Here is a 20,089-nt window from a genome sequence, read left to right as displayed (position 1 = left end):
TAAAATGAATAACCGATCTCCAAAATCGAGACCCCTTATTACAATCAATCAAGGAAACATATTATTACAAATATATTTTGCACAAAAGAATTTAGACCCCAAAAAATTATCCACAAGTATTTTCCAAGCAAATTTCATATGCAAGGCTTTTTGAATATCTTGAAGCTTCCTTAAACTCACTCCTCCTTCTCCTACCGATTGACATAAAATCTGTCATGCCAACCAATGTTTCTTTGGCTTACCACCAACCGTCCCCTAGAAAAAATTGCTGAAATATCAATTTAAAATCCTCAAAACTGTTAAAGGCACCTGAACAATAGACATGAGATGAATCAATAAACTCAAAACCACATGTTTCACCAACAATAGCCAACCCCTAGTAGATAGAAATCGGTTTTGCCATCCTTCCAATCTCTTTTTTATTTTACCAATCAAATCATCCAAATGAATAGCTTTTTACCTGCCTGAAATAATAGGAACCCTAATGTATTTAAATAGAAAAAATCCTTCCACAAAGCCCATCATCCGCAACAATACTCACCGCCGAGCAAGAGGAATATATCTTGCAAAAGTAATGGAAGACTTATCTTTGCTAACAAATTGTCCGGACCACAACTCATACTTTTTAAAATAGCAGCAATGGACTTAAGAGAATATTTACCACCATTAGAAAAAATGACAATATCATCCGCATAGAGTAAATGAGAAATAAGCGGAGTATTCTAAGGGTTATCAAAAGCCTTTATTTTACTATCCACAAACTCTTTCTTCAACAACTGAGATAACATTTCTTCAACCATAATGAATAAATATGATGAAAGAGGATCTCATTGCCTCAACCCACGACCCCTTTAAGGAAACCCTTAGATACTCCATTCATCACAACAGAAAACCAAGGTGTTGTAACATATTGTCAAAGCAATTTACACACCACCTCAGAAAATCGAAACCTGCCAAGACATGGAACAAAAGCTCCCAATCCACACTATCATAAGTTTTAGCCATATCAATTTTAAGGATAACATTTCCACCCCTCACAGGTTTATTAATACAATGAACTATCTCTTGAGTAAGACTAATATTCTCAAATAGACTCGTTCTTTTAATAAAAGCATCTTGTTACTAGGATATAATGCAAGGCAAAATAGTAGCCAAACTATCTACAAGAATCTTGGAGCACACTTTATAGAACACAGAGCATAACCTGATCGGCCTAAACATATCAAAGGAGGCCGGGTTTTCAACCTTTGGAATAAGTACAAGAGCTGACGCAATAAAAAAAGGAGGCAATTCAGCACCTCAAAAAATCATGGAATGTGCAAACAAACATCCTTCTCCACAATACTCCAACAAGCTTAAAAAAACATGATCAAAATCCATCTAGGCTAGGACTACTATTCATAGGGATGGAAAAACAACATCTTTAATAACTTGGATTGAAATGAGTTGATATATCATTTTATTATCACGCTCAAATATGGCTATAATTACTATAGAAGAAAGAATAGGTAAAGAACTAACTTGTTTGTGCGCCAAGAACTGCAGTCACTTCAAGAAAAAATGCAATCACTACAATCAACATGGCCTACGGTCATGGAATAACAACCTCACTCTCGGATTATATAAAAACTGCCACTTTGTGCAGCTCCCTCTTAGCAGGGAAGGGTATGGCACATTTATTTGTTTTCAGTGCCCATTTCTTTTTTTCTTTTTTTTATATAGTACTGCACTAATTAAGAAAGAGTGTTTGTCGGGGTCCTCTTACCCCTTACTCATGTATTTTTGTATCATTTAATTCTAATATATGAAGCTTGCTTAGGGGGGAAAAAAATTATGGATGAGGCATCACTACTAGCTAGGTAGCAGGTCGCCGTAATAGTTTCTATCGGGTTTTCACCCCATCCAAATGAGACCTAAGAGTTTTCTCCTACAACATATATAATTATGTTGTTAAAGTAATTTATTTTCTTTAGATTATGCAAGAAAGTCATGTTGTGAGATTTTTAATCCAGATTCAAAGAGCAAAAGGGAAAAAAAAATAGCTAGATAATAAAGCGGCAGTAAAGGAGATGTAAGAATATCATTACCCTTAAACTAGATCTTGTAATTTGATTTTAGAGTTTTGTTACATATAAGTCGATGTGCTGACACGCTACTTATAATGAGACTTATTATAATTTAAAAAAAAATGAAAACACTAATAAAATTTTAACATGGCTGTTGTAGAAAATTTTCACATCAACGTATGTTGGGTATGTAAAAAATAAGACCTACAAATAAATTTTCTTGACGCTTAATATTACTCATGAACCTGTTCCAACGTAGAAGCATGTCATGCCCAACCAGTTTATAAGCCCAGGCTCACACTGAACGAAACCCAGCCCACCCAAAATAGAGGGGGAAAAAGCACCAAATGCTGCGTTTTGAGGATATTAAACTCGAGAAGTACGAAGCCGATTCTCTTGACGTTTCTCAATGAGCTTTTCGTGGCTGCAAGCTGATTTTAAAACATTTGGGGAATTTTTCTTAGGTTTGAAGAGGCGTAAGCCTTAAGAGTCTTTTTAATATTTTTAACAAGTAAGAAAAAATATTTTACATTTCTTAAGTTACCAAGAAGAGGTTTCCAAATATCTTTAATTTTTCTTAAAAAAATATATATATTCTATGAATTTATGACTATGAGAGGCTGGCCTTCTTCATCTCTCATAAAGGCCATTATCTTCTAACAATTTTTTAAGCTACCTTCTAATTTATGAGTTTGTTTTCTTTTTCAAATGAAAAATATTGCGGCATACCATATTTTCATCTCACTTTCATTGAATTACGTAAAATGTAACACTTTTATTACTCATATATCATCGTTTATTTTTTTTTTTTTTAAAAAAGAAAATTTCAAAGATTGATAGTTCTCATGATCACCTCATACTAGATTTCTAGTGAAATGAAAATAAGACGAGAATATGGTATGTAAAAATTTCCTTTCCAAGTTTGATTTTTTTTTTTTGGCAACACAAAATTGAATTAATACCCCTTTTTTTTTTCAAGGAACTCAACTCGGGATTAATTGAGTGATCATTTATTCATTTCTAAGAGTAGATGAGGAAACAGTAGGTAAAAGATTTTCCAAGAGGTTGTTCAAGCTATACGGCTACACAAACAAGTGAATTATAATAAAGTTGCATGTTTGCTTGAAATGAGTTTTGGGTTAATAGCATGCATGCCAGCCAGTCAAAAGTGTGTGTATATATATATATATATATATATATATGTATATATAAAGTCCTGGGCTGCATGCATTTGTTTCATGAGTTATATATGATATATGAAGCAACACATGAATTTCGCAGAGCATTACTTTCTCAACATATATATATAGTAACATACATGACATGCTTAATACTAAAAGTAAAATATGCTTGAATATAGCTTAGATTATTAGTGAGTAAATCTCAAAGAGGGAGGGGAGGCTCAGCTTGCATAAAAACGAGAATAATCTCACTAAATTGACTCTTTGTACATTTTTCTTTCTACTCTTTCTACTTATTAACAAGAATTTGAAGGATAAAGTTGTAAAAGATTAATGCGTTTAGATAAAAATAAACAAATTTAAAAATATTATTAGATTTTTTTAAAATAGAAAGTTTTTATTGACTGGAAAATTATTTACGGAATATAAATTGATATATATTGGATTACAATCTGAGACTGATGATCGTGTTGAATAATAAACTTAAATAAAGTTGTCTTTTAGTATATTCATGAACTAGAGTCTAGGTTCATCTTGGAAGAAGTAATTCATGTATTTGGAGATTCATATATTTGGGGTATTCATGTACTTGGATATTCATGTACTAGAGAAGTTCATGTATTAGAGTAAATGCTAGGTGAATCTACAAGCCTATAAATACCCATGTATGCATTGGCACAAAGCAAGCCACTTGAGAAGTAATTCACTTAGAGAAATTTCAGAAATAGTCTCTCCTCTCTTCCCTCTAGAATAGAATATCAGTTTTTCTCTTCCAACAAACTGGTATCAGAGCAGTCTTTTCTAGATCCTGAAGATGGCTAACTCGACGTTTCCGTTTCAATTTCCGCATTTGACAAAGGAGAATTATGAGAATTGGTGCATTCGAATGAGGGCTTTGCTTGGATCTCAAGATGCATGGGAGATCGTAGAGAAAGGCTATGAGGAGCCTAGAGATGAAGCTTTGTTGAGTTCTAATCAAAAGGAGGCTCTGCAAAAGTTGCGGAAGAATGACCAACAAGCTCTCACGCTCATCCATCAATGTTTGGATGAAGCAATGTTCGAGAAAGTGGCCAATGCCACAACTTCCAAGCATACATGGGAGATCTTACAAAACTCCTATCAAGGAGTTGATAAAGTGAAGAAGGTGCGGCTTCAAATGCTACGAGGTGAGTTCGAAGTCCTTCGTATGCAAGAATCTGAGACGATTGCAGATTATTTTTCAAAATTGTTGGCCATTGTGAATCAAATGAGGAGATATGGAGAAAAGCTAGAAGATGTCCGGGTGGTTGAGAAGATTCTTCGCTCGTTGCATTCAAAGTTCGATTATATTGTGGTGGCTATCGAAGAGTCAAAAGACTTGGAGACGATGACGGTTGATCAACTCATGGGATCTCTCCAAGCCCATGAAGAGAGACTCAAGAAGAAGAAGGAAGAACCTATTGAGCAGGTTCTCGCCACAAAGCTCTCTGTAAAAGAGAAGGAAGGAGAGCATGATAGAAGTCAACGAGGAAGAGGAAGCGGACATGGACAAGGAAGAGGAAGAAGAGGACGAGGACGAGGACGAGGAAGAGGCGGACAAAGCAATCAAAACGCCAACCATGAAGAGAGAGGTCAATCCTCAAGAGGTCGTGGAAGAGGAAATTACTCAAGGCAGAATGGGAGACAATATGATAAGTCCAAAATCAAATGCTACAATTGTCAAAAGTATGGCCACTATGCTTTGGAATGCTGGAGTTCTCCTAGCAATGCTGAAGAGAAGGCGAATCACGTTGAAAATGATGAAGCGGAGCCCACTTTGCTACTAGCCTACAAAGGAGAAGAAACTAGCAAATCGAATTTGTGGTATCTTGATAATGCTGCAAGCAATCATATGTGCGGAGACAAAAGTAAGTTCGTGGAGCTTGACGAATCGGTGAGTGGGAATGTCACTTTTGGAGATTTGTCAAAAGTTTCCATCAAAGGGAAAGGTACGATTCTAATTCGGTTAAAAAATGGGAGTCATCAATTTATGTCAAATGTTTATTATGTTCCAAGTATGAAAAGCAACATTTTGAGTTTGGGGCAACTCTTGGAAAAGGACTATGAGATTGAAATGAAAAATCGTAGTCTTTTTCTAAGAAATGACAAGAAGAATTTGATTGCTAAAGTGTCCATGACAAGCAACAGGATGTTTTTGCTTGATATTCAAACTGATGTGGCTAAGTGCCTCAAAGCTTGTGTGAAAGATACATCTTGGCTTTGGCATTTGAGGCTTGGGCATGTGAATTTTGGTGGATTGAAGTTGTTGGCTCAAAAGGAGATGGTGAAAGGCTTGCCGCCTATTGATCATTCTGATCAACTTTGCGAAGGATGTCTTGTTGGCAAACAATTCCGGAAGAGCTTTCCAAAAGAATCATTTACAAGAGCAAATGAGCCGCTCCAACTTGTTCATACTGATGTTTGTGGACCGATCAAGCCTTCTTCATTTGGTAAAAATCGATACTTCCTTCTCTTTATTGATGATTTCAGTAGAAAAACATGGGTATATTTTTTGAAAGAAAAATCCGAAGTGTTTGGTGTTTTCAAAAAATTCAAAACACTTGTTGAGAAACAAAGTGGCTATGAGATTAAGGCTTTGAGATCAGATAGAGGGGGTGAATTTACATCTAATGAATTTAATGAGTTTTGTGAGCACATGGGATTCGTCGGGCTTTGACGGTTCCGAGATCACCTCAACAAAATGGGGTGGTTGAAAGAAAGAACAGAACGATTCTCAATATGGCTCGAAGCATGTTGAAGACGAAGATGATGCCTAAAGAGTTTTGGGCGGAAGCGGTTGATTGTGCTGTTTACTTATCAAACCGTTGCCCTACAAGAAGTGTAGAGAACTCAACTCCCCAGGAAGCATGGAGTGGAAGGAAGCCAAGTGTTTTCCATTTGAGAGTTTTTGGAAGTATTGGCTATGTGCATGTGCCCGATCAAGAAAGATCCAAGCTTGATGATAAAAGCAAGAAGCACATCTTCATCGGCTATGATCAAAGATCCAAAGGCTACAAGCTTTATAATCCAATCACTAAGAAGATGGTCATTAGTAGAGATGTGAAATTTGACGAAGAAGGTTCGTGGGATTGGAGTGATCAAGAAAATGAAAGATATGATTTCTTTCCCTTCCCTGAAGATGAAGATCAAGGAAATGATGTACGAGAACTTATGACACCTCCTCAATCACCAATAATTTCTAGTACTCTTTCATCATCTTCTTATGAAGGAAGTTCTAGTGAAAGACAATCCCGAATGAGAAGTCTCCAAGATCTTTATGAGGTAACGGAGAATTTAAGTGATGATCTAACTCTTTTTTGTCACTTTGCCAATTGTGAACCAATAAGTTTTGAAGAAGCGGTACAAGAGAAAAGGTGGAGAATTGCTATGGATGAGGAAATCAAATCAATCAAGAAGAATGATATATGGGAATTGACGACTTTACCAGAGGGACAAAAGCCCATTGGTGTGAAGTGGGTTTTCAAAGTAAAGAAGAATGCAAATAGAGAAGTAGAAAGATTCAAGGCAAGATTGGTGGCCAAGGGATATAGCCAACGTCCCGATATTGATTATGGAGAAGTCTTTGCCCCTGTTGCACGATTAGAGACGATCCGGATGATTATTTCTCTTGCAGCTCAAAAGAAGTGGATGATTTATCAAATGGATGTCAAATCGGCTTTCCTAAATGGAATCCTTGAGGAAGAAGTTTATGTAGAGCAACCTTTGGGTTATGTGGTCAGAAGGCAAGAAGACAAAGTATTGAAGTTAAAGAAAGCCTTGTACGGCTTAAAACAAGCGCCAAGGGCATGGAATAGTCTAATTGACAAGTATTTTCAGGGAAATGGATTCACCAAGTGCCCGCATGAATATGCACTCTATGCTAAGGTGCGTGAAAGTGGAGACATTTTGCTTGTTTGCATATATGTTGATGATTTAATTTTTACTGGAAGTAATTCAAGCATGTTTGGAGAATTTAAGAAAGCTATGATGAGAGAATTTGAAATGACCGATATTGGTCTTATGTCTTATTATCTTGGCATTGAGATCAAACAAATGAAAGATAGAATTTTTATCTCTCAAGAAGGTTTTGCAAAGGAAATTCTCAAAAGATTCAAGATGGAAGATTGTCAATCCGTGAGCACCCCAGTTGAATGTGGAGCGAAATTGTCCAAGCATGAAGACGGAGAGAAGGTAGACCCCACAACATTCAAGAGTCTTGTTGGAAGTTTGAGATACTTGACTTGCACAAGACCTGATATACTTTATGGAGTTGGACTTGTTAGCCGATATATGGAGTCACCAAGCACAATTCATTTCAAAGCGACTAAGAGGATTCTACGTTATCTAAAAGGTACTATTGATTACGGACTTCTTTATTCATTTTCTAATGAATTTAAGCTTGTGGGGTATAGTGATAGTGATTGGGCCGGAGACTTGGATGACCGGAAGAGCACTACCGGTTTTGTGTTTTATTTGGGAAATACGGCATTTACTTGGAGTTCTAAGAAGCAACCAATTGTAACGCTCTCTACATGTGAAGCTGAATATGTTGCTGCGACATCTTGTGTTTGTCATGCAATTTGGTTGAGAATGTTATTGAAGGAACTACTCATGCCACAAGAGGAAGCCACAGAGATTTTTGTTGATAACAAGTCGGCACTTGCATTGGCGAAAAATCCAGTTTTTCATGATAGAAGCAAGCATATTGATACAAGATTTCATTTTCTTCGAGAATGCATTGTCAAGAATGAAGTACAAGTCAAATTCGTGAAGACCCATGATCAAGTTGCAGATATTTTTACGAAGCCTCTCAAGTATGATACTTTTAACAAGTTGCGGATGTTACTCGGAGTTACCAATAATTAAGTTTAAAGGTGGGTGTTGAATAATAAACTTAAATAAAGTTGTCTTTTAGTATATTCATGAACTAGAGTCTAGGTTCATCTTGGAAGAAGTAATTCATGAATTTGGAGATTCATGTATTTGGGGTATTCATGTACTTGGATATTCATGTACTAGAGAAGTTCATGTATTAGAGTAAATGCTAGGTGAATCTACAAGCCTATAAATACCCATGTATGCATTGGCACAAAGCAAGCCACTTGAGAAGTAATTCACTTAGAGAAATTTCAGAAATAGTCTCTCCTCTCTTCCCTCTAGAATAGAATATCAGTTTTTCTCTTCCAACAGATCGATCCAAAAGAAATATCATATATATAAAGTGAGATAAAAATTATTTTTGTGTAAAAAGTTTAGTGTCCAGACAGAGAATTAGCAAGATCAGCTAAAAAACCATGCATATAGATAATCGATACCACTTGTAACTAAGATTTTCTTATTGTACAGTAATTGATGCTTGGATTTCTTCTAGAGCAAGCTTCTTCGTCTCTGGCACCATCTTAGCAATAAATAAAACCCCCATACCACATACGCCTGCGTATATGAAGAATGGCCCTGAAATGGTGCACCCAATACCATCGATTATATATATAATACACACAAGAATTTAGTGATTTACGAAGTTATCAAGGAAGATATAGGGCAGAATAAGGGAGGCATCACCTGCTGAGCTCCACTCGAACAAAAAGTTGAAAGTGTAAGAAGTAAGCCATGAACCAATCCAGCTGACCAAAGTCACAAGGCTTCCAGCTGAACCCTTTATGTTTATAGGGAATATCTGAAAAAAGTAGCCAACTATTCGATTTCAAGCTAATGCTTTAACCGTTATGTCGCACTCCTGCTTAACTTTTTAGTAGTCTGGTTTTGAAGTGAAGTTTTAGAAGGATCAATGTACCTCTGACATCATAATCCATGGTATTCCTCCCATGCCTAGCTCAAAAGAAGCCCAGTATACCTAATTTCATAATCTTATGATTAATTTACCTGGAAAATAAATGCATGCAGTATGTAGCTCGCCATTATAGTGACTGTGTTCATTGACAAATTCTCAGTTTGACCTGCTCTTTAGTTAAAACTTTGTACTCCCAGCTTGTAACTGCTGTATGCCCATGCAGGGGACAGGACAATCAACCATTTAATTACTTGTTTCATCGTGCCTGGGTTGTTACACTCTTCTGCTTTTAGCTATTGAGAAGTAGGCTGGGTTAAGGATAGGTGTTTGATTCAAATAATGCTTAGGAAAAGGTAAAAAATGGACCTGTGGTGTTAGTCAGATGTTGCAATTTCAAAGGTTGGCAGAGATCAACAGGCAATCCTACTTACGGGGAACAATATGGGAGGGTGTCCTTGCTTGAATTTTTTCTTCTCTTACTTCGATTATTTTGAATTTTCATTCTACAACTCGATTAACGAAAAAGAAAACCAAAGCATAAGTTCAATCAGAAAACATGTTGGTGTTTGCATTACCAGCACTCCAATTAGTACCATCATGGCAACGAGGTCCTTCCCGCATTGAAGATCCTGCTTATATCATTTTCACCTTTTTAGGATACAGTGAATATTTAGAGGAAAATAACTATATGCTCAACCTAGAATTTTGCTTCATAAATAACCTGCAAGAAGAATGCAAATCCAGTGAGTAAACAACCTATGCATGATCCGGCCGCAGATATCTGCAAGCAGACTCCAGTGTTAGAGTCATCAAATAACTACAGACATAAAAAGGAATTTGCTCGGTTCTGACCAGGAGAAGTGGAAGTCTTCCACACTTGTCTATTAAGAACACTCCCACAGCTGTCATTGAAATCTGCAGAGCAATGACCATTCAATGTTAGAAAAGGAGCAAGTTATATACCACATGTATGAAGATTACACTGAACCTGAACAACTGCCGCTGCTATAGTCCCAAGCTTAATTGAACAACCTGTCACACAGCAACTATTATCTCTTTAATTATCTATTACACGTTTCTCTCAATCAACCATATGGATAATTAATATAGTTCCCATAAATTACCTGCCGATTCAAAAATTGTACTTGCATAAAATCCAAACCCGTTAAGTCCACCAAGTTGTTGAAAAACCATAAGCCCGACTCCAATCTATAACAGTTTCGAAATGTCTAGAGATCACAAAAGAAAAGGACAGAAACGGTCATACATGTGAATAATTTACTGTGCTGACCATTATTAAATAAGCATATTTCTTCTGGAATAGGTGTCGAATTCCATCTTCAGAAATCAGTTGAAGGTTTTCTGTATATTCCTGTGGTACAAGGAAAGCCCATGACATCAATTGTATTGAAGCAAAAATTTATAAATATAATGACAACTCTCCATCTTGGAGTAAATTGGTTGGGTGAAAGTCCTTTCTTCTAAAATTTCCACTTTTTATGTGGAAATGCTTTCACCATGCTGATCCTTTTGATTCTAGTATTCGGAGTCTAACTACACCCTTAGCTTATATATGTGTGTGATTGCTGTCTAGAACCGAAAATGAAGACTTCAGATCATGTCCTGTCAATGGTAACTTTGCTAGGCCTGTTTGGAATTTTTTTTGCAGATCTGTTGGGTTTTATAAACCATCTGAATAATGGCAGGCATGCTTGTGTGATGTATTGGTTTAATAAGGCCAAGTCTTCTTCTCAGTAGGGGCTAGTTATTGGTTTGTTGTATTCTTTGTTTCATGGCTTTTATGGCTCAAATGTAAAGCTTGAATGGAAGGGCAAAAGGAGGAGGTGCTGACTGTGCCCTTTAAGATAAATATTTTCTAATTGAACTTAATTCTTGAACTTACAAATTACATTTTGTATCAAGTGTGGATTCTATACTGCTGCAGCACTTCAGTAGGGGCCGTATTCCTGCTTATTCCCCTAGGCTGCAGATCTTGCTATGGGAAAGGCCTAAACCTGGTTGGCTTAAGCAAGATGTTGATGGGAGTGGCCTTCGTAATCCAGATCATAGTCGCGGTGGTGGGGTTTTGAGAGATTCTAGAGATGTATTTTTGGCTGCATTCTCTTCTTGCCATGGGATAGGTTCTAAATGGTGAAGTCTGTGCCATTTTCGATGGGCTAAAGTTACATTGGAAGCTACATTTTTATATGGTGTGAATTGAATCTGATTCTAAGGTGGTGGCTGATTGGTTCTGCGGGAAGGACCATGCCATTGGCTGGTCATTGATATTTTTTGAGAAATCCATTCATGTTGTCAACTTCCGGTGGTACAATGGAGGCATATCTACAGGGAAGTGAACCAGATTGCTTATCACTCTGCTAAAATGGAATGAGAATGAGAATAAGAACAAGATTTATGACGTCAGTAGTACAAGTAAAGTATAATAATTATAGTTAAAGCTTAAAGCTTGATATTAGCTGCCTCATGAAGTTTGGAGGAAATGGGAATTACTATGATATCAGATGCTTCTTGAGAGATATCAGCATTTTTACCCCTGAGGAATTGCAGCACGGCTTCAACCTCTTTTACACGACCACATTTGGCCTACAGGCAACCACATTCTTTATTATTGCAACTTTAATGAATACTAGTGCAACTTTAATTTCTGAAAATAAAATTGCAATGTGAAACTCGGTTTTCACTTGTTGAAGCTGTACAAGCCAACATGAACAAGCCAACCTAGAAAACTTCCAACAGAAGCTCTTGAATTGGACTCACCAACCATCTGGGAGACTCAGGGATGAAAAATAGGCCTAACAGATGTACAAGACATGGAATGATTCCTGAAAACGATATCAACATAGATGCCAATCATATTCAGCTATCTTATCTGTGTTAACAGCAATGGAGGACTGAATATATAGGTGACCTATTAGAGCCAAGGTGCGCCAACTGACAAGAGAACCAATGAGAAATGTAAGACCTTGGCCGCTACTGATCATGAACTGCAAAATGGAAAATATAAAGGGACATCCGACAGAGTTAACTTTAATATCAAATCTAGTATAAGAAAGTTACCTGAGAAAGTGATGTAAAACCTCCCCTGACATTCTTCGGTGTAATTTCTGCAATATAAACAGGAACCTGTAAAAGAATAGTGTCAGTATATATACTTCTTTGTAACAAAAGTGCTCAAATTTGAAGTCTATACACTATAATTACAATTACCACATAAGAAAGAACTCCAATTCCACATCCCACCAAAAATCTTCCAAGGTCAAGCAACCAAGCATCCTGCCAACGAGAATCACACATTTTATTCTATGATTTCATTCATTTAAGTTTAGTTTGATTCTGAAATTTCAACATTGCTAATTTACGATCTGGAAGGGGCTAAATAAGTATTTTCCAAAACTATCACAAATTCAAGCTAAAGGACAATTCAAACACTGGAAATGTGCTGAGAATTTAATCACACCATATAATCAAGACAAAACATACACAATATCATGCACTAATTACATTTGTAGCATTATTGATTCACTAATATATGTTTGATATGTCCTGTGTCATGTTGATGTCACAGAATATTCTTTACATGGAAAAATCAAACGAGAAAAACCACAGAACCTAGCTCAATGAAAACCGGTGGATGACACTACTTGGAAGAACAAGTACAAGATACCAACTCAAACTCCTACAATATCCCTCACTAAATTAATTATATATGGAATAGAAATTATCTCCAATATCCTACCTGCCATATATGCTCAAGTAATTGTGTATAGAACCTGAGTTTGAAACTCCATTAAGAACAAGGAATTTAATACGTCTCTCGTTCTAATGTCTGCTCTGAAACTTTTCTTCTAGAGTTACTCGCAATCAAACTTTTTTAGAGGATATAAAGCCAAATCAATGAGAAATACAAGCATCTAAAAAGAAGGCTTTTAGTCATAAAAAGAAAAAAGAAAAAGATGTAAAAGGAAAGAAATGATAACAAGACCTTTGAAAATGCCATTGCAAGCCAACCCAGGATGCAGAACATTTCTGCAGCTCCCATTGCCTGCATCACAAGATTAACCAATACAAATCAACAAAAAAAAAAAAAAAAAACATGGTCCAATGTGAAACTTAAAAATTAGGCTCGGCAGAGAATTATTTAGAGAAAAAGTAAAAAACTTGTTCAAAAAACTTACACCTCTCCTACCAAAGAAGTCTGCAAATTTCCCACTAGATATTGCCCCCAGTATTGCTCCAATGGTTAGTACTGATCCAAAAACCGCATACTGCATACCATATTATGCACAAAGAATGAGAAAATATATATATATATATATCTAAATAAAAGACTGTAACAAAAATAAATTTTGGTCATAAACCACTTTGATTAACGTATCAATACATTGTACGTATCAACAAATAACCACACACATCTATTAGGCCTGTTTAGTTCTGCTTTGATTTCTGGGTGTGGTCTTTTGTTTTTCTTTTGTTCTCTTTTTGGTTGGTTTGTGTTTGGGAGTTTGTTATTTTCCTATATGTAAACTCTCAGATGCTAGTTTTGTAACCACGGTATTCATCCGCCAAAAGTGAGGGCTGCTTAATAAACTTGGGACAGAGTTGCTACGAGGGTGGCTACCGGCTCTTCTTAAAAAAAAAAAAAAAAACCACACACATAAATAAAAGAAAGTTCTCACTCTTTTGTATTTACTACAATATAACTTCATCCCAATTTTTTCACAAGGGATTTATGGTATGAGACTTGATTGGCTTCCCTTGTAAAAGAGAGGACAAATGCCATCATCAAATTACAGGATCATTTATATTTTTCACCTCATATTTATAAAGAAATTTATGGGATCTTGGTAAAAATTATTCCTAAACGTTGTCAGCCACAAAAACTCCCCCCAAGCCGCATATGGTAATGGTCCAAAACCTCTGGCTCTTACCCTACAGCCTACACTTTCCGAACCACCCTACACATTTTCAACCATACTGACCTCCTCCGAGCCAAGGCCAAGATCATCCTCAATTCCTGACTCAGCTGGTGACGAATACCCTACCTGCAAAACAATATAATATATATATATAGAATCATATACAACCAGATATATATATATATATATATTTATAGAATCATATACTAGTGGTTGAAAATAGAATTAAACAAAAAAAAAAGGTAATTAGTTGGGAGTCGTCTTACATGTAATTTTAAGTACACAAGGAAGGAGAGTAAAAAAGTTACTGCTTATATACTGTTCACCGACGAAATCACCTAAAAGTCTAGAGAGTATGACACAAAAAAACTGTACAGTTCTACTCAACCCTTAGAAAACGTAAAGCAGTGCATGATCTGAACGATGGGGTACTTACAGCATTTCCAAAAGCATAAGATCCGCATGCGGCGATTAAGGTGCTAAGGACAACAACAACTGTGATGGTTGATGAGGATTGATCACTCTGCAACAACAAACCCTCATCTTCTTCACCACAGCTGATCCTGATCAACTCCTCATTATCATCCAGCTTCTGTTTCTGAAGTAATGACCTTGATGTTGCTCCTTCTTCCATCCTCTCTCTCTCTCTCCCCTAACTTCCTTCAATATTCCCATGCACAGAACACAATGATCTCATGTATGAATAATTATAAGAAAAGTATGCTCCTACCAAATTGTCCACCCTTTTAAATTGATCACCAGACTACCAAAACTCTCACCTCGCCCCTAGTTCAAAACTACCTTTCAGTTTACCCCTCACTTTTAACTTTCATATCTTTTTTCAGATGTCTCAAAGGTTGTCCTGTCCATGCTGTTGAGTGGGTACCGCATGTAAATTTGAAACTTCCGAATACAATGGTGTTCAAATGAAAAACACTTGGAAGGAGATCATTAATGGAGGGCTGCAAATGAACCCCACTTCGTTACATAGTCCCCTCGGTTAAATAGAACTAGCGTAAAAACAGATTTTCGCTCTGTTATTAAATGACACAGTTAACATTTGTTGAGGTCCACTCATTAGCATAAAAATCAACGAGTTTCATATGAATTATTTATAATTTTTTAATTCGATAGAAATTTTATTTATTAGTTGTAAAGTTTTCATCAAAGTTAGATTTTTTTAATTACTCTAATTTCTTAGTTATTAAATTTTATATAAATAATAAAATAAAATAAAATAACTCAAGCCGAGGCCAGCCGGGTTCGAGCTCTTTTTGGGCTAAAGTCGTGTTCGAGTTGAGAACTCAGCTCATTGAGCCAAGCCTAAAAGAAAATAAGATAAACATCTCAAGTCCAAGCTCGACTCGATTACAACCCTAATTACATAAAAGTTCTTAGTAGAAAGATTCTCGATAGCATCGTCATAATTGACGCTATCATTGTACAAGGCTCTAGTCCAATAATTCGTTATTGTTAATAATATAATATAAATAATTAAATCTATTACTTTTTATTAATTTAAACTTTTGAAATAGCTAAAGATTTCACATATTATCACAGTAAAGGTTCTAAGTTTAAACTCTAATTCTGCACTTCATCCAATTAATTAAATATTTCACATAATTAATCGGCTTTAATTTCACTATCGGTGTGTGTTTAAATGCTACAACAAAGTTTTACACCACACATTTTCACCTGATCAATATATGATTTATCATTTTTATCCTTATATTTAAACTCACACATATTTAAGCATTAAGATAGATAGGCAAAAATGACTTATAACTAGGATAATACACACACACACATATATATACTAGGAAAGGACAACGTGCCCTGCACGTGTGTCCAGTTTAATTTTACATAATTTTTTATTTTTTAAACAAAGAAATTAATTTAAAAAGTAGAAATAATGAATTGTAGGGAAAAAAAATCAGCTCATCATCTCCTATACTATACAGTAACATGTAATTTTGCATTTTTACCATTTAGTTTAAACATATATATTGATGTTTAAATATGTGTGTTTGTTTACACATCAAGAAAAAAAAATAAAAAATCACATATTGGTGTGTGGTGTAAAAATGATGAATAGAGTTTCTTTAAAAAAAAATCATTTTAAATTTAATATCTTTATTTTAAATTTAGCCCATGATTTTTAAATTAAGTCAAATATTCTAAAATCTTCTAAATATTTTACCAAAATAACTTTAAATGAGGTATTTGTAGCGTTATTGAACAAAAACTAATTTTCAAGTAAACTTTTTTATATTTTGGAGTTTTGAAAATAATATAGTTTTAAAAAATTTATTTATTTAAATGATTTTATTATTTTAAGAATATTATTAAATATTCATTAATTTATTTGACCCAAAACATGCCATTAAATACCATTCGCCTTTTTCTCAGAAAACGGCCTAAGCATAAATTGACCATTTTTCCAGAAAATGGTGCTCGTATCCATTAAACCACAAACTACAATTTCCCAAAAAATGTCCCAACATATTCATTTATCAATCACTGTAGGCGGGAATCGCAGGCGGGATTATCACCACCCCTGCTTACCATCATTCCTACCGCAAACACTGTAGGCGGGAATTGCAGGCGGGATTACCACCCTACTGCTTGCAATGTAGGCAGAATTTACAGGTGGGACTTACCACCATCCCTACCACGTGCACCACAGGCGGGAATCACGTGCACCATCCCTACCATCCAAATCAAAAAATGAGATAAAGGGGTTTCAACAATGGCAGATCAGAGCTGAGATTGGGTGGTTTAGATGGCTGAAGGGCCGATGGTGGTGTGATGAAGAGATGGTGGCCAACGGCGGCGCGACGACGGTGCTGGAACTAAAAAGGGTCGCGGCTTGGATTCCCTCGTGGCGGTTAACGACGGCACAAGAGGGGCTGAGATTGGAAGGGGAGGGACGCCGGCCGGAGGGGAAGAGAGTGAGCGGGGTGGTGTTGGCCACATCGGCGTGTGGTGGCGCACTGGAGGGGACAAAGAAACTGACAGGGGAGAGGGGAGGAAGGGCTCGCGCGCGGGAGAAGACCAGGGACAAAACGGAAATTTGGGACTAGAAGTAAGGGCAAAATGGAAAGAATACTAGGGGCAAAATGAGAAAAAAATTGTTAGACGAAAACACTATCCATCTCCTATTCGCACTTATATATAGTAGATATATATATATATATATATATATATATGCGTGGCTTCATATTGTTATAAAAAAAAATGTTTATATTATATGCGTGGTTCACATGCGTGGACTATAATAAACGAATGTATAGATAATTTTCCACGTAAGAATTATATAAGTGAGCACCAACTTAAAGATTATTAAAGAAACGTGGGGTGCATGATGTAAAGCTTATAAACATGAGAAATGATAGAGCGTGGAAATGTCGCGTAATCACTTTAAAAAAAGTGAATAAATACAGGACTCATCTGAAAAGAAAATTAATTTTTAATAATAGATCTCACTTTTTTTCTAAATAATTACATGACGTTTGTACACTTCACGACTGTATATAGCATTACTTTATAAACACGGGTGCTCTACTCCGTCCTATGATTTTGTCCTCTCAAAATTACCACTAGTGTAATTGTACTTCTTTTTTCTTTTAAACATTTTTAAATATTAAAAAAAATATGTAGACAAATTTATTACTAATCACTTCTTTAATTATTAAAAACATAATAAATATATAAACCGTTAAAATGAGGAAAAAAAAATCATAGGGCACAATAATATTATCCTATATATAAATATTGAAAAAAAAATTTCATTAGCTACTATTCACTTCTCCATATCTTATAATTTATAAAAAATATTCATACACTTTATAAAAAATATTTCTACATTTTATAAAAAATATATCTCATATCCTATAAATGAAAATATAAATATAAAATATGAAAATAAATAGTTACTAATATATAAAATGTAAACATATGTAGTCACATGACCTACGCGTAAAAGGATTGAGTATAAAAGGATAATAAAAAAAAAAAATATGCAGCAGATTGGGAACGTGTACTTATTCAATAGTGGAATTGGTGACCTTACGGTATTGACAGGTGGTTGGGCTTACCTGTAAGCTTTGAGACTAGTGCCAGTACTCATGAATAGAATCAACTCCAACGGCAAATCATTCCCGATTATGCTTCCAATTCCCGTCAGTTTGTACATAATTCAGAGAAGATAATAAATCCATGCATATTAAATGCAGCTGCCAGATCAAACTTGGAATATTATTCTACTTGCATGTAAGAAAATGAGCATATTTAACTTAAAAAGTAATCAGTTCAAAAGCTTATAATCTAAAATAATATGTCCAACTTCAGTGCATTTGTTCTCATGTGAAAATAGTAACAACTGCAAGATCAAATATTTTTTTTTTTTAACCTAAGTTGCTCGATCCATGTACATGAGAGCTGATCTCTATCATTAGATTTCGGAGAACATCAAACTCTAATGGACAAGAACAATATTACCCAGTTTTCTGTACTGGTTTTCATGGTCAGTGGCAACAGAAGAACTGAAACTGGAAAAGCCTAAGACTAAGCATAATCCAAGGATAGGGGTGTAAGAAAATACCAGAAAATTAGTTGAATCGGATAGGACCGGATCGAATCGAATCGATAAGTTTGGTCCGATTTGTAATTGGTACAATGCAGTATCGATTTTTAAAAACGAGAATCAATCATAAATCGGTGCGGACGCAGTACTGGTTTTCATATTATGAAAATCGGTTTAAACCGAACCGGACAGGTACATAAATATTTTTAATTTTTAATATTATATATAATTTTTCTATTATTATTATATATATTAATTATGTGCTACATTTCTAATTAAATGAAATTTTATTCTTATTATTCAAATATATTAATCTTATAACATAAAATCAATATAATAGTATAATTAGACACTAATTATACTATTTTAATCTTATTATTCAAGTTTATTAATCTCACTAATAAGTTGAACACTGCTTATATTATACTATTATAATTGAACATTAAATAATTAATAATTGTTAATAATAAATATTAAATTCTCACAATTAAGTTTAGTATTAAAAAAATTATAATATTAAATATATATAGTGTCACACATGTAAAAGGTAAACCGGATAATCGAACTGGACCGAAATTGGAAAAATTGAAAGTTTCATTTTGGTGATGAGTCGGTCTGTATTGGTTCTTAAATTTTCGAAACTAGTATATACCAGTTTGGTTCTAAAATCTCTCCAAAACCAAACCGAACCGGATCAGTTACACCCCTATCCAAGAGAGAGGAAGAAAACAAACTGATGCATATTTTGCTAAGAGATTTGGCCGTTGGTAACGTTAGGAATGATAATAGAAAAATTAAAAATGTTGATATTGTGTTTCATGGCCTGGGCAACTCCACGCTGTTGAGCTCGGACATGGTTCCTGCTACGATGGAGAATGGGGGGCTCGGGGGCTGTGGAACCTTCGACGCTCAAGTTAGTTCAAGGTAGGAGATGAAGAGAGAAAATGATAGCTTAGGGAGAATGAGAGTAGAAGTATTCAAGAGTGTGAGTAACCTCATTCTCAGCTGGGAGAGAGGTATTTATACCTGGTCGAGGTGAGCCCCGAGGTAATGGTGACTGGTATGTGGTTTCATACCAGGATCGGGTGTCTCTGCCAGCTTTCTACTTCCTTACAGACCTATCAGGCCTGAGCATGGTTTTCGCTGACACCCAATGGGCATGTTGTAGCGTGCCAACCCCCGGGATACATTGAATGTGGTGTGGCCCCTGCCATGGCATGCCTGGTCCTATTCTATTAAATGCGGCGTGGTCCTGGTCAGGCACGTTCGTCCTCCTACGCCATCTAGACAGCAGCGTTAGGGACAGGGGATATCCCTGATGGTTGACTAGTTATGGAGCCAGGCTGTCCTGCTCACCTCATGTCCTTTTGTCAGTGGACCCTGCCCTGTGCTCCTCCTCCTGGGCATCCCGGGCCAACCCGACCTAGCCTTGGGGGCTTCTCCCCTCACAAAAATACATAGTAAAATCAATCGCACATAATACAAGATTTGTTCAATAATGTGATTACGTC

At 35.8% G+C, this 20,089-nt stretch overlaps 1 protein-coding gene across 1 annotated transcript; it reads right to left on the bottom strand.

The window, feature by feature from the left end:
* Positions 1 to 8,456: 8,456 nt before the first annotated feature.
* LOC109021939 (sugar transporter ERD6-like 5) lies at positions 8,457 to 14,930 on the bottom strand. The gene is made up of 18 exons (XM_019004680.2): positions 14,430 to 14,930; positions 14,057 to 14,119; positions 13,253 to 13,342; positions 13,060 to 13,119; positions 12,285 to 12,350; positions 12,135 to 12,200; positions 11,986 to 12,061; positions 11,835 to 11,899; positions 11,568 to 11,660; positions 10,348 to 10,428; positions 10,181 to 10,265; positions 10,045 to 10,088; positions 9,909 to 9,971; positions 9,778 to 9,837; positions 9,632 to 9,685; positions 9,060 to 9,119; positions 8,828 to 8,942; positions 8,457 to 8,719 (listed from the first exon to the last, which is right to left on the bottom strand). The coding sequence occupies exons 1-18, from the start codon at positions 14,625 to 14,627 to the stop codon at positions 8,601 to 8,603; spliced, it is 1,458 nt and encodes a 485-aa protein (XP_018860225.1). The 5' UTR covers positions 14,628 to 14,930; the 3' UTR covers positions 8,457 to 8,600.
* Between the last annotated feature and the right edge of the window lie 5,159 nt (positions 14,931 to 20,089).

Source organism: Juglans regia, chromosome 11, assembly GCF_001411555.2.
Source record: "Juglans regia cultivar Chandler chromosome 11, Walnut 2.0, whole genome shotgun sequence".
Lineage (NCBI taxonomy): Eukaryota > Viridiplantae > Streptophyta > Magnoliopsida > Fagales > Juglandaceae > Juglans > Juglans regia.
Note: the sequence above shows the minus strand (reverse complement) of the source record. Positions and strands in the feature narration are given on the sequence as shown.